The 12,500-nt window shown below is 33.3% G+C and overlaps 1 protein-coding gene across 12 annotated transcripts in view; it reads right to left on the reverse strand.

Moving 5' to 3' along the window:
* The window catches only part of LOC118442538 (uncharacterized), a 102,096-nt gene that overhangs the window by 24,686 nt on the left and 64,910 nt on the right, over nt 1-12,500 (reverse strand). For 9 of the 12 annotated variants that reach the window (XM_085663785.1, XM_085663783.1, XM_085663786.1 and 6 more), the window contains one exon: nt 11,336-11,465. The exons of 2 other annotated variants lie outside the window; for them this stretch is intronic. Coding sequence is in view for 1 of the 10 variants with exons in the window: in XM_085663782.1 (XP_085519908.1) it covers nt 9,578-9,775 (198 nt within the window). In the remaining 9 variants the exon portion in view is untranslated. Of the gene's footprint in view, nt 1-9,577; nt 10,081-11,335; nt 11,466-12,500 lie in introns of those variants that run through there. One more of the 12 variants, XM_085663782.1, reaches the window with a different exon arrangement.

The following is a 12,500-nucleotide window of genomic DNA, read 5'->3' on the forward strand; positions in this document are numbered from 1 at the left end:
TAATAATGATAATCGAAAGATTTAGTAAATTATTAGTTAATTTAGTAAATTAACTCGTACTAGTTCCTTTCTTTTTCCCTGTTCTCTTTTCTTTTCCTTTCCTTTTTTTTTTTTTAATAAAAATATATAAATGTATTAATTAATCCAAAAATAATTTATTTTCATATTCTTTATCCCGTTATATTAGATTTTTTCCATTTATTAGAAATATCATATACAATCATATAATATATGATCTGTCGAATTGATAAGAAAAAAAAAAAAAGGTAAAGAAGAAAAAAGAAAAAGAAGAGAGAAAGATATCTCGGAAAAAAATTAAAATAAAATTTGTTAAACTTAGTTCTTTACAACGGGCGACATTTTTAATGAGCATTTAAAGTGTTAATAAAAATATCTTATTTTTATATTTAACGTACATGTAACGCTTCAAGGTTTTAAGTTATATCATTGTTTAAAAATACTAAGGTAATATTAATATAATAAAACTTTAGAAATAAAGAGTGCCAAATATAGAAATATTATCGATTAGATATTTAATAATAAGAAATATTAAATAAAGATATATTAAATACTAAAAATTCAGAGATAATAATTTCATTATAATAGTTATTATTATTATTATTATTATTATTGTAAAATATTCTTTTTAATCTTTTTTTAGAACACAGAATGTCCGGGTTTAACGACCTTCGCACCTGGCAGCAACCCTTCCGTATGGGCACATAATAATTACCTTGAAGACACATAGAGAAAAGTCTTGTCTTTATACACACCGTGTGCATCTTGAGAATGAACAAACGAACGAATGAACGAATGAACGAACGAACGAACGAACGAACAAAAGAACGAACGAAAGAACGATACGTACATACAAGTACGTAGGAACTAACGTTAACGTAAAAATGTGAACGTGAAAGCATTAACGTGACAACATGAACGTGATAACGTGGGCTACGATGTTTACTATATAATTATATGTACGGTCGCGAATACCTGAAATCCCGTTGACATTTTTTTTTTGTTTATTTTTTGTTTGTTTTTCTTTTTTTTGTTTGTTTTTTTTTCCTCTTTATTTTTCAACAATTTCCGTTCGGCCCTCTCTCTTTTTCTCTCCCTCTCTCTCTCTCTCTCTCTCTCTCTCTACCTCTCTCTCTCTCTCTTTCCCGATGCATCACATGCCAATACGGTAAGCTCGGTTTATTGCATACAGTTGTTTCGTCGAAATGCAAGCCGGTTCCCGTACGACGACCTCTCTCTCTCTTTCATTCTCACTCGATAGCATGTCACACGCTTCATTCTTATATCTATATATTTATCTATCTATCTATTTGCCCATCTATATACATACATATATATATATATATGTATGTATGTAGGTGTATGTATGTGTATATATATATATCTCTTTCATTCTTTCGTTCTTTCTCGATAAGTCATGAATTTTATACTGTTTTCTTTTTTTTTTTTTTCTTTTTTTTTTTTTAAGATGATCTTTTAATTTTTTCCTTTATTTTCCTTCGTTTTGATTTTGTTTTATTTTGCATTTTTTTACCTTTCGTTTCGTTTTGCTTTTGTTAAAAATATTTTTTATCTTTAATCGTAAGAAATTGTAGGGTTAATTATTTATTATGCTTCTTTCGTTGATTAAATAAAAGGAAGAAAATTTTATTACGATTTACTTCAATGACGTTTACTATTTAATTATTTATTTAGATTTTCCTCAATGATAATGATTATTTTTATTATTATTATTATTATTATTATTATTTTCTCTTTTTCTTTGATTTTTGATTTTCGAATTAAAACAACAAATGATTCTTTTTTGAAAAGTTCATTACGATTTTCTTGTTAATGATGTTTATTATTTCTTTTTGACGTTTCATTTTATTTGATTGCTTTTCGATATTGTTTTTTCGAAAGAAAATGTTTATATGAGAGAGAGAGAGAGAGAGAGAGAGAGAAACCTGCCATTCTTTGTCGATACTTTCGTTAGTCAAAAATTTTATTACCATTCTTTCGAATGATTGTTATTACTGTTATTTTGTGTTTTATTTTTCTTTTGTTTTTTTTTTTTGACGTTATATTTTTTGATTGATTTTTTTTCAGCATTGTTTCCTTCTGAAAGAAAACATTCATAAGAGAAAAAGTTAGACAGTGAATAAGCCGAAAATTTCACGTTGTTATATTTTTCAATGATTTTTATTATTATTATTATTATTATTATTATTATTATTATTATTATTATTATTAGTTTCAATTTTTTGTTTTTTATAAAGAATGATCGTTTGATGACACTGTTTCTTCGATAAAAAGATTTATGCATGAGTGAAAGAGAGAGAGAGAGAGAGAGAGAGAGAGAGAGAGAGAGAGAGAGAGAGAAAGAAAATACTCTCATTTACTTTTAATAAGTCCAAAATTTCATTATTATTATTTTCATGGACGATGCTTATTATTAAATTCGGTGTATTATTTTTTAATTACTTTTTCAAAACGAAAAAAAATTCTTTTCTACAGAGAAACAGAGAAAGAAAGAGATAGAGAGAGAGAGAGAGAGAGGGACTCCCCATTCTTTATACACAATTTCAATGATCGAAAATTTCATTAGAAATTGTTTGAATATTACAATAACAATAATACTAACAATAATTATTGTTATTATTATATTATTATATAAATACAATAATAATAATTATTATTATTAGATCTTTCTTTTCTTCTTCGATTTTGATCTTTTTTTCATCGCAAAAATGATTATTGTTGCCTTCGTAAGAAAAAAAAAAGAGAGGAGAGAGAGAGAGAGAGAGAGAAAGAAAGCTTTGAAATACGTGAGTGAAGAATCGTCGACGACATTTCTCGATATTTACATCGTAAATAGTGTGAGAAAGAGCGAGAGAAAGATTGAAAATGAGGAGGAGCCGTTATCGTACTTCGTCCGACAAGCGAAATGCGATATTTAATGAAGCGCGCGTTAGTCATCGGAAAAACAATGTTGCATAGTCCAATCGATAATTTCCACTTCTTCTTCTTTTTCTTTTCCTTTTTTTTTCTTTTTTTTTTTCTCCTGTTTTTTTTTCTTTTTTCCTCTTATCTTCCTACCTCCCTCCCTCCCACTCTCCTTCTCGTCCATCCTACTCTATCTTTTACTCGGAAAGAAGAGATTAGCGCTTGTACTCTTTAACTTTTAAACTTTATTTTACGTCTTTCTTTTCGCGTTTTTGTTGAGATTGGATACCTTTAAAAGATCTCTCTCTCTCTCTCTCTCTCTTTCTTTCTTTCGTGTGCGCGCACGCGTTTTTGATTTTCGGCCATGTTTGAACAGAATTTTTTTTATAAAGCTTCTCTCTCTTGACGATTATTCTTGGAGATATTTATATTTTTTTTTTTTTTCTTTTTTTTTTTGAACAAAGAGAAAAGAGAGAATAATTTTGATTTCGTCAGAATACAAAAGCAATTGAAAAAACAAAAAAAGAAAAAAAAAGAAATAAAAAGAATGAAAAAGAAAAAGGAAAACAAAGAAGATGGATAAATTATTATTTGTAACAATTTCCGATTAAACAGATAACAAGTAACGTTAAGTACAAAAGGGCTCTTAATTTTTGTGTAAAAAAAAAAAAAAAAAAAAAAAAAAAAAAAAAAGAAAAAATTATTTAATACGATTAAACTTGGAATAGGAAAAGAGAAAAACATAAACAAAATGAAAGAAGAAAGGAAAATAAAACTAAACGAAATATCAAACGGAAATATAGATCATCATGCACATACAAGTGACAGATAAATCATGTTTTTTTTCCTATTTCTTTTTTTTTCTTTTTTCTCATCGCAATTTTAGATTAAACAAGCAAGACTAAGTGTTGAGATAAAACACGAAGTATCGAAAAAAAAAAGAAAAAAAAAAGAGAAAAAAAAGAAAACAGTCTTAACTTCGGAAATATTATTTAACGTGATTGAACTTAACGAAAAAAAAAAAAAAAGAAAGGAAATAAAAAGAAATAAAATATCAAACGGAAATGATCGTCGTGTTTACATAGATAATTTCTATTTATAATAATTTTAGATTAAACAAGCAACTACGAAAGATAAATACCGAACAAGAAGGCTGTGACACATTCCTTTTGGTCGAAAAATCATTGAATACAAAAAAAAAAAAAAAAAAAAAAGATCAACTTCAAAATTGTAACTCTGATATTTTTAATGAAATTGATTAATAATAAAAAAAAAAAAAAAGAAAAAAAAAAAGAAACGAACGCACTCAAATTTGATAGACGAATCATTCCTCCTGTCGTCATAATTTCAGACGACACTTGATAACGAGAGATAAAAAGGGAAAAGATAAAAAAAAAAAAAAAAAGAAAGAAAAAAAAAAGAAAGAAAGTAAGAATTTCTTCGTTAAAATTAATTAATATTATTATCGTACTTAAGATAAATGGAGGAAAAGAGGACGAAGAAGAGGAGGAGGAAAAAAATAAAAGAAAAATAAAACTAAAATAATTGTCAAAATAAAGAATATAAAAAAGAGATCACGTGTGCGTCGAGACGTGACGGATTAAATATCCTTATAACGATTTTGCGGATTAAACAGGCAAGTAAAAAAAGAAAAAAAAAACGAAGGATATATGACAGATTATTTTCAAAAATTCATTAATATGATTTAATTAAAAGTTGATGAGAGAGAGAGAGAGAGAAAGAGACAGAAAGAGAGGGAGAGAGGGAGGGAGGGAGGGAGGCAAAGGAAAAGAGAGAAATAAATATAAATATATATATATATATATAAATATATTAAATATAAAAAAGAAATGAGCCATTTCAGACGACTCGATGTATAAACTATAAATCCTAAAAGTCATTAATACTAAAAGTAATAACGACTTATTCTTTTCTTCCTATCTGCTAAGAGTATTAAACAGAGAAGGAAGGAGAAACAGACAGACAGACAGACAGAGAGAGAGAAGAGAAAGAGAGAGAGAGAGAGAGAGATAAATAAAGGGACAGAGAAAAAAGAGATAACAGAAGAATAGTAATTTAAAAAGAAGAACAAGGAAGAGAAATAGCTAAATAGAGAAGCAAAAACAAAAAAAATAAAAACAAGAAAAAAAAAAAAAAGAGGAACAACTTCAAAAAGAAATGAGAACGAATGGTGAAAGAACTGTGGCGCGGAACAAAAAGAAAATTTAGGAGGAAAAAAGGATAAGAATAAAAAGTAATTAGAAAAAAAAAAAAAAAAAAAGAAAAAAGAAGAGAAGAAAAACAAAAAAGAGAAGAGAAAAAAATGCACGACATATGCTTACGTCGTGTGCATGCATGAAAAAGTAAAAGAAAAGAAAAAAAAAAAAGAAAAAAAAAGAAAAAAGGGAGAAAGAAAAAAAGAAGAGAAAAAAAAAATTATGAAAAAAAGAAAAAAAGATAAAAGAAGCAGCCAAGCGTTGAAAATTTCTCTCATTGCTGATTTTAATCTCTTTTTCCATCTTTCTTTTTCGACGTAACGCACATGCGTCGTCAAATACATATGTATACATATATATATATATATATATATATATATATATATATATATATATATATATATACATAAATAATTTTTTCCTCTATCATTCAGGGTTATCCACACACCTGGATGCAGGTGATACCAGACGAGAAAAGGAGGAATAGTGGGGTGGTTAGTCGGTGACTAAAAAAAGAGAAAAAGAGAGACAGAGTAAGAAGGGAGAATTCAACCAGCTGGTCATGCACTGAGCAGAGCAACCCTTCGGCCCTCTCTTTTTACATCGAGTCTACCTCTTTCCTTTTACCTCTATTTGTTCTATCTCAAACCCTTTAGCCGTTTTCCAACCCTCCGCGTTAGGTCGGGACAAGAAAGAAAGAAAGAAAGAAAGAAAGAGACAAAAAAAATAAAAATAAAAAAGAAAAAGAGTATCTCTCTCTCTTCTCTTTCTTTCTCGTCTTCGTCGGTGACTTTGGCTCGACCTGGCACCTACTACCTAACCCTCTCTCCCACCCACCTACCTTACCACCCTCCCTTCGGTTACTCTTTCTGTCTAACTCACCGACACTCACCGCCAATACCCACCATCATCAACCGGTGCTGCGACCATTTCCGACAGTAATTTCGAACGCTTTTTTGATTGGTGGGTGGGAGGGGATGAAGGTGAGAGAAGGAGGACGGAATGAAAGGGAGTGAGTGTCTTCTCCTCTCTTTCTCGAAACCTTGAAAATTCGTTTACGAATTTACCCCTTCAACCTTTCCCTACCTTCCTCGGTACGCTGACGTTCCCGAGCAACGAGATAGGAACGGTAAGATAAATAGACAGAGAAAGAAAAGAGAGAGAGAGAGAGAGAGAGAGAAAAAATGCACAATAATAATAATAATAATAATAATAATAATGATAATAATGATAATAATAATAATAATAATAATAATAATAATAATAATAATAAAAAAGGAAACAAAAAAGAAAAATAAGAAATGAAAAAAGGCCGGGCGCGCGCGTGTTTCCCTCGGCGTCGGCGTCGGCGTCGGCGGCATTCTAAATTTAGGAGGAAGTATTGATTTTACAATTTGGACCCCTCCCAAAGTAAAAAATAAACCAAGCCAAACGTATTCTCTCTTTCTCTCTCTCTCTCTCTCACTCTCTCTCTCTATCTATCTCTTTCCTTTTTTCTTTCTTCCTTTCTTTCTTTCTTTCGTTCTTTCTTTCTTCCTCTTTCTCTCTGTCTCTTTCCTCTTTCTACTTTGATAGAGTGCCTCTCCTCTGCGCGGCTCGTTTCGACGCATAGGCCAGGGGAAAAAAATAAAAGAAATAAAAAAAGGAGGAGAAATGAAAAAAAAAAAAATAAAAAAAAAGAGAAAAGAAAAAAATAAATGAAAGGAAAAGGATGGAAAAGAAAAAGGATGGATGGATGGATGAAAGAAAACGGAGGGAGGAGAGAGAGAGAGAGAGAGAGAGGAAGCAAGAGGAAGAAAAGAGAAGAAAGACGCGCGATGAAAGAACGCGAGAGGGGTTGAAGAGAGTTAGGTAGAGGGTGTATTGCACGTTGGTCGCTGGCTTCGAAGAGGTGAACAGAAAAAAGAGTGAGAAGAGTTGAACAGAGAGAGAGAGAGAGAGAGAGAGAGAATGAGGTAGAAGAGAACGTAGTTTCACCCTCTGGTAAGAAACAAAGAACAGAAAATTGATCGTTTGTCAAGTTTTATGTTCCTCGAGGCCAGCGGTGAGGGTGGTCTCTCTCTCTCTCTCGCTCTTGAAGAAGCGAGCCTTTTTTCACCCTTCTCAGTCCAACATCTCATCTCCTCTCTCTTTCTCTCTTTATATATATATATATATATATATATATATATATATATATACCTTTGTCTCTTTGTCTCTCTCTCTCTCTCTCTCTTTCTTTTTCTATTTTATTCTTTCATCTTTCTTTCTCTACGACGTACGCAATAAGACGAATCAAGGAACATTCTGCAGGCTAGCTGGTGTAGTACTGGATACGAGAAAAAGAAAACCGAATACGTACGAAGGAACGAAGAGAGATGGAAAAACCAAGAGAGAAAGAGAGAGAGTAAGATAGAGATAGAGAGAGAGAGAGAGAGAGAGAGAAAGAAAAGAAAGAGAGAAAGAAATGGATGGGATGAGAGGTGGGGATAGGAGGTTCGGCTGGAAAAATGAAAGATAGACACGTGTACGAGAAAAAAAAAAGCTTACACACACACACACATACACGCACGCACGCTCACATAAGCGAAAAAGAACAACAACAAAAAAAGAAAGAGAGAGAGAGAGAGAGAGAGAGAGAGAAAAGAAAAAAGGAGCAAGAGTCGCGGCGCACCGCGTCAGTCGATGAAAACTCTGCGCGAGATTGTCTCCCACCCTCGCGTAACCTCGTGCCCACCACCACCAGTCCCCCCTCATTTCTTTCTTCCCCTTTTCGCCCACCCACGAGACACCCCCCGCCGTCGCTGCTGCCGCCGACCCCGGCCCCCCCCCCTCTTCTTCATCATCATCTTCTTCCTCTTCTTCTTCCGCCTCCCGCTTCTTTCTACACCAACCCGGCTGCCGTCTCCACCGCCGCCGCCGCCGCCGCCGCCACCGCCACCGCCGCCGATCGAAGAGCGTTTCGCTGTGGGAAAAGGCCGTTCAATTATCGCCAGAGAGAGTTTTCTACTCTAACTCGCGATCGCTACAACCGGCCAGACGTATGTACCACCCCATCACACCCTATCATCCCTCTTGCCTATTCCCGCACCCTCCCTTCTCTATCCGTTTCTCGAAGGAAAAGAACAAAAAAAAAAAAAAAGATCGAATTTAGCCGAAGGGTTGATTCGTCGATCAGTTCCATTCGTTTGTTTGGTCGGTTGGGTTCATTGGATGAATAAGATCGAATATGTTTTCTTTTTTCTTTTCCCTCTATTATTTTTAATTTTTTTTTTCGCCTTTTTTCTTTTCTTCTTTTGTTTTTTTCCTGAAGAATGTCATAGAATTTTCTAACTCACCCTTAGAATCCTCCTATTTACTGCATATCCCCTCTCTAAACCTCGGTTGCAGTACGACCTCGAATTCGAAATGCTGAATTTTTTTTTCTAATCAATCATTCATGAATCTTAGTATCAATCATACCATTGGGTTTCTCAATTCTTTCTTATTAATTATTAAATGTATATATATACGTATGTATGTATATATATATATATTGTTTGTAAACAAATGCATATTTAAATATACATTTTATTATAAAGGGTTTCTTAATCATCCCTTAATTCTTTCGAGGAACGTACGCGGCCTGATATATAAGTTGGATATATATTTACTATGAAAAGAATAGTGCATTAAATGTAATATATCGAAAAATCTTTCGTACAATGACGATAAAAGGGTGGGCACCCTGAGGGGGTAAGAAAATCGTTCCTCGAAAGATAATGTCGCTTTGTAAAAAAAGAAGAGAAAATAAATAAATATGTGTATATATATATATATATATATATATATATATATATATGTATATATATGTACATTGCCCAGAGGCATGGAGTAATTACCAACGTACCCGTTATACGCGTTCGAGAGGGAGAAGTAGATAAAACGATTTTTAAAACATCCAAAAAGCTTTCTGATAACCTGACAAATACTTTTCAAAACTTTCCAAATCTAAACCAGCTAATATACATTCGCATTAAAACAAATAAAAAATATATAATCCCAATAAGCAATTAATTCGCGATATTAGAAAAGGTTTTCAATGGAGATTGACATAGTTCCAACGACATAACTAAAAAGAAATAAATAAAAACAGATAATAGTATCCGCCTATGTATATATATATATATAATATATATATTTTCTAAAGAGGTAAGCTATAGAAGGATATAATAACGACGATAACGAGGACGAGAACGATAATACCAACGATGACGACGACAAGAACAACAACAATAACAACAACAACATCAAGAACAACAACAACAATAACAATAACAACAATGATGACGACGACGACGACGACGACGACGATGACAACGATGACGTTGACGACGGTGAAGACGACGACGATGAAGAAGAAGAAGGAGAGATGTGAGTAGATGACGTTGATTTTTTACCTTGTGCGCTCTGAGTGTCTTGCCCTCGCATGCGAGCGTGACGTCGCAATAGGCCTGCCGCTCGAGCAGCTGTGAGAACATGGTCTGCAGGTTGCTGTGATGGTACTTCCATCTCAGGCAGTATTGTTGGGGGAACATGTTGGTGGATGACGTCGCAGGCGGTGTTGTCGTTGCTGTAGCGGTACGTTGGTGAAGCATGCGCGGCCCTGGCAGAACCAACGCAGCCGTCGGCGCCGCCACCACGAGCTGCTCCTGCTCGCCTCCTTCTTCTCCTCCTCCTCCACCACCACCCCTCCTCCACCACCACCACCACCACCACCACCTCCGCCTTCTCCACTTCCTTCTTCTTCTTCTTCTTCTTCTTCCTCTTCCTCTTCTTTTTCTTCTTCCTCTTCTTCTTCTTCTTCTTCTTCTTCGGCTACTCCCGCTGCCGTTACGCTCGTCTCCGTTGCTGAGTTTCACCGTACACCCTCCTCCGCCTTCCTCCGCCGCCACCCCGTCCTCGTCGTCTGGAACATCAGTCTCGTGTCATCTCCGGGACCCGCCAATGCGTACCGATACATTTATATCATACTTTTCCATATGTATATATATATATATATATATATATATATATGTGTGTCTGTGTCTCTCTCTCTCTCTCTCTCTCTCTCTCTCTCTCTCTCTCTCTCTCTGTGTGTGTGTGTGTGTGTATGTGTGCATTTATATGTATGTGTATGTTATATATCTCTATGCTTTTTTGTTTCTTTTTTCCTGTTTTGTCTTTCTTTCTTTTCCTTTTTTTTTTTTTTTTTTTGAAACTTTCCTTCCCCCATTTATGCAACATGCAATATAACTGGATATATTTCGTTTTATTTTGTTTTGCTTTTGTTTTCTATTTTGTACTTTTCGATCTCTTTACCCTCCAACTCTCCTTTGATTATCAGCATCTTTGATTCCCATTTAGCTTTTTTATATTTTTTTTAATTTTCTTTCTTCTTTTTTTTTTTTTTTTTTTTTTTTTATGAAATTGTATATTTCAGACACAATCATTTTCAATCTGAGAAAGTAGTAAATGCTTACTAATATAACTGCATAATCTCTACTTATTTATATATATATATATATATATATATATATATATATATATATAAGTAGGTTTATGTATGGTTCTTCGTCTATCTCTCTATCTCTATCTCTCTCTACGTGCAAACACAGTTAGACTTATTTTCCTTCTTTTTTCTTTTTCCTTTCCCCTCTGTCCCTCCATCAGCCTTCTTCGGCCCTTTCCATTCCGTTCCACATTTTAGATATTAGATTATATATTTATATATATATATATATATATATATATATATATTTATTTACAAAATTTATTTTACCTCTTACTTTCGTACTTCACTTAAAAATAATTCTTGAAAAATTAACAAAATCACGTTTCTCGATAAATAAATATCCTGTACTATTTTCTAATCCATTTTAAATTAAAAAAAAAGAAAAAAAAAAAGAAAAAAGAAATGGGAATCAAAGATATATTCTTTCTTTATCTCTTTTAAATACTCTTTTTTTCTCTCTCTCATTTACATCTTTAACCGGTTCCTCTCGTTTCACACTTTTATATTCTCGTCGAAAGTACGTGTAAAGTATTTAAAAGAAAAAAGAGTAAGAGAGGAAGAGAGAGTAAGAGAGAGAGAGTAAGAGAGAGAGAGAGAGAGAGAGAGAGAGAGAGAGAGAGAGAGAAAAGACAAAGGGAAGAAAAAGAAGGGTAATTCTTCTTACGGATATCGTTCTATCCCTCTCGTCGATGGAAAAGATCGCCGATAGTCAGAGTCAAGGTTTCCTCTTGACTTCCGCCGACGCGACGGCTCTTCGTTCTGTCATAAATATATCCTCCTAACGGCACGTTTATCTGTAACAGAAATGGCGAAAAAGCATGCTTTATTAACGCGTTCCGGTCTCTCTCTGCTTGAACGTCAATGAAGTAACACACGACGGACGCGGCTTCGCGACTCGTCACACGCTCAGAGAGGAGATAGTGGAAGTGGAAAAGTGTAAGAGAGAGATAGATAGATAGAGATAGAGAGAGAGAGAGAGAGAGAGAGAGAGAGAGAGAGAGAGAAAGAGAGTGAGAGGAAGGGAGAGAGAACAAGCGAATGAACGAACGAGCGAGCGACAGAGTGAGAGAGATATAAACATTATATAGATAGAGATAGAGATAGAAAGAGAGAGAGAGAGAGAGAGAGAGAGTAAATTAGATCGTTGTACGATCACACCGAGTACATTTGTTCATTCGACGACAGAATGATAGAAACGTCGATATGTACATGCCGCTGACTCTTTCATTCCCGTTTGCATAAATAATAATCTCCGTTCGAATCGGTCGATGATGCTTTTTATGGAATCTCTGCGAAGGTATATATATATATATATATATATTTTTTTTTTTTTTTTTTTTTTTTTTTTTACGTACGTATGTATATAGGTAACTGGGTGTGTGTGTGTGTGTGTGTGTGTAAGAGAATGGAAAAGTAAGAATTAAGAAATTTTGTTGTATATTATTGATCGATTATATACACCTATCCACGAATCGTGCAACATAAATTACAAATATATATATATATATATATATATATATACACAATATTATTAACAGACCAATTATCGCGTTTATCGTTCAATCAAAATAGTCGGGAAAATTATTGATTCGGTTTTCTTTTCTTTCCTTTTCTTTTTTCGAACAAATTTTCAAAACATCATTCGTAATTTGTCTCCGGTGATGTCTTATTACATCAAAAAAAAAAAAAAAAAATAAAGTAGAGTACGAAAAGTAAGATAAAAATATATTACACGGAGAAAAAAAAAATCGAACGATTTTATAGATCGATAAAGGAGGGAGGAGGCCGTGCAAGAAGAGGCAAAAATGAGAAGTAAAAAAATAAAAAAG

Source organism: Vespa mandarinia, chromosome 24 (genome assembly GCF_050613455.1).
Source record: "Vespa mandarinia isolate Hongniang chromosome 24, ASM5061345v1, whole genome shotgun sequence".
Classification (NCBI taxonomy): Eukaryota; Metazoa; Arthropoda; class Insecta; order Hymenoptera; family Vespidae; genus Vespa; species Vespa mandarinia.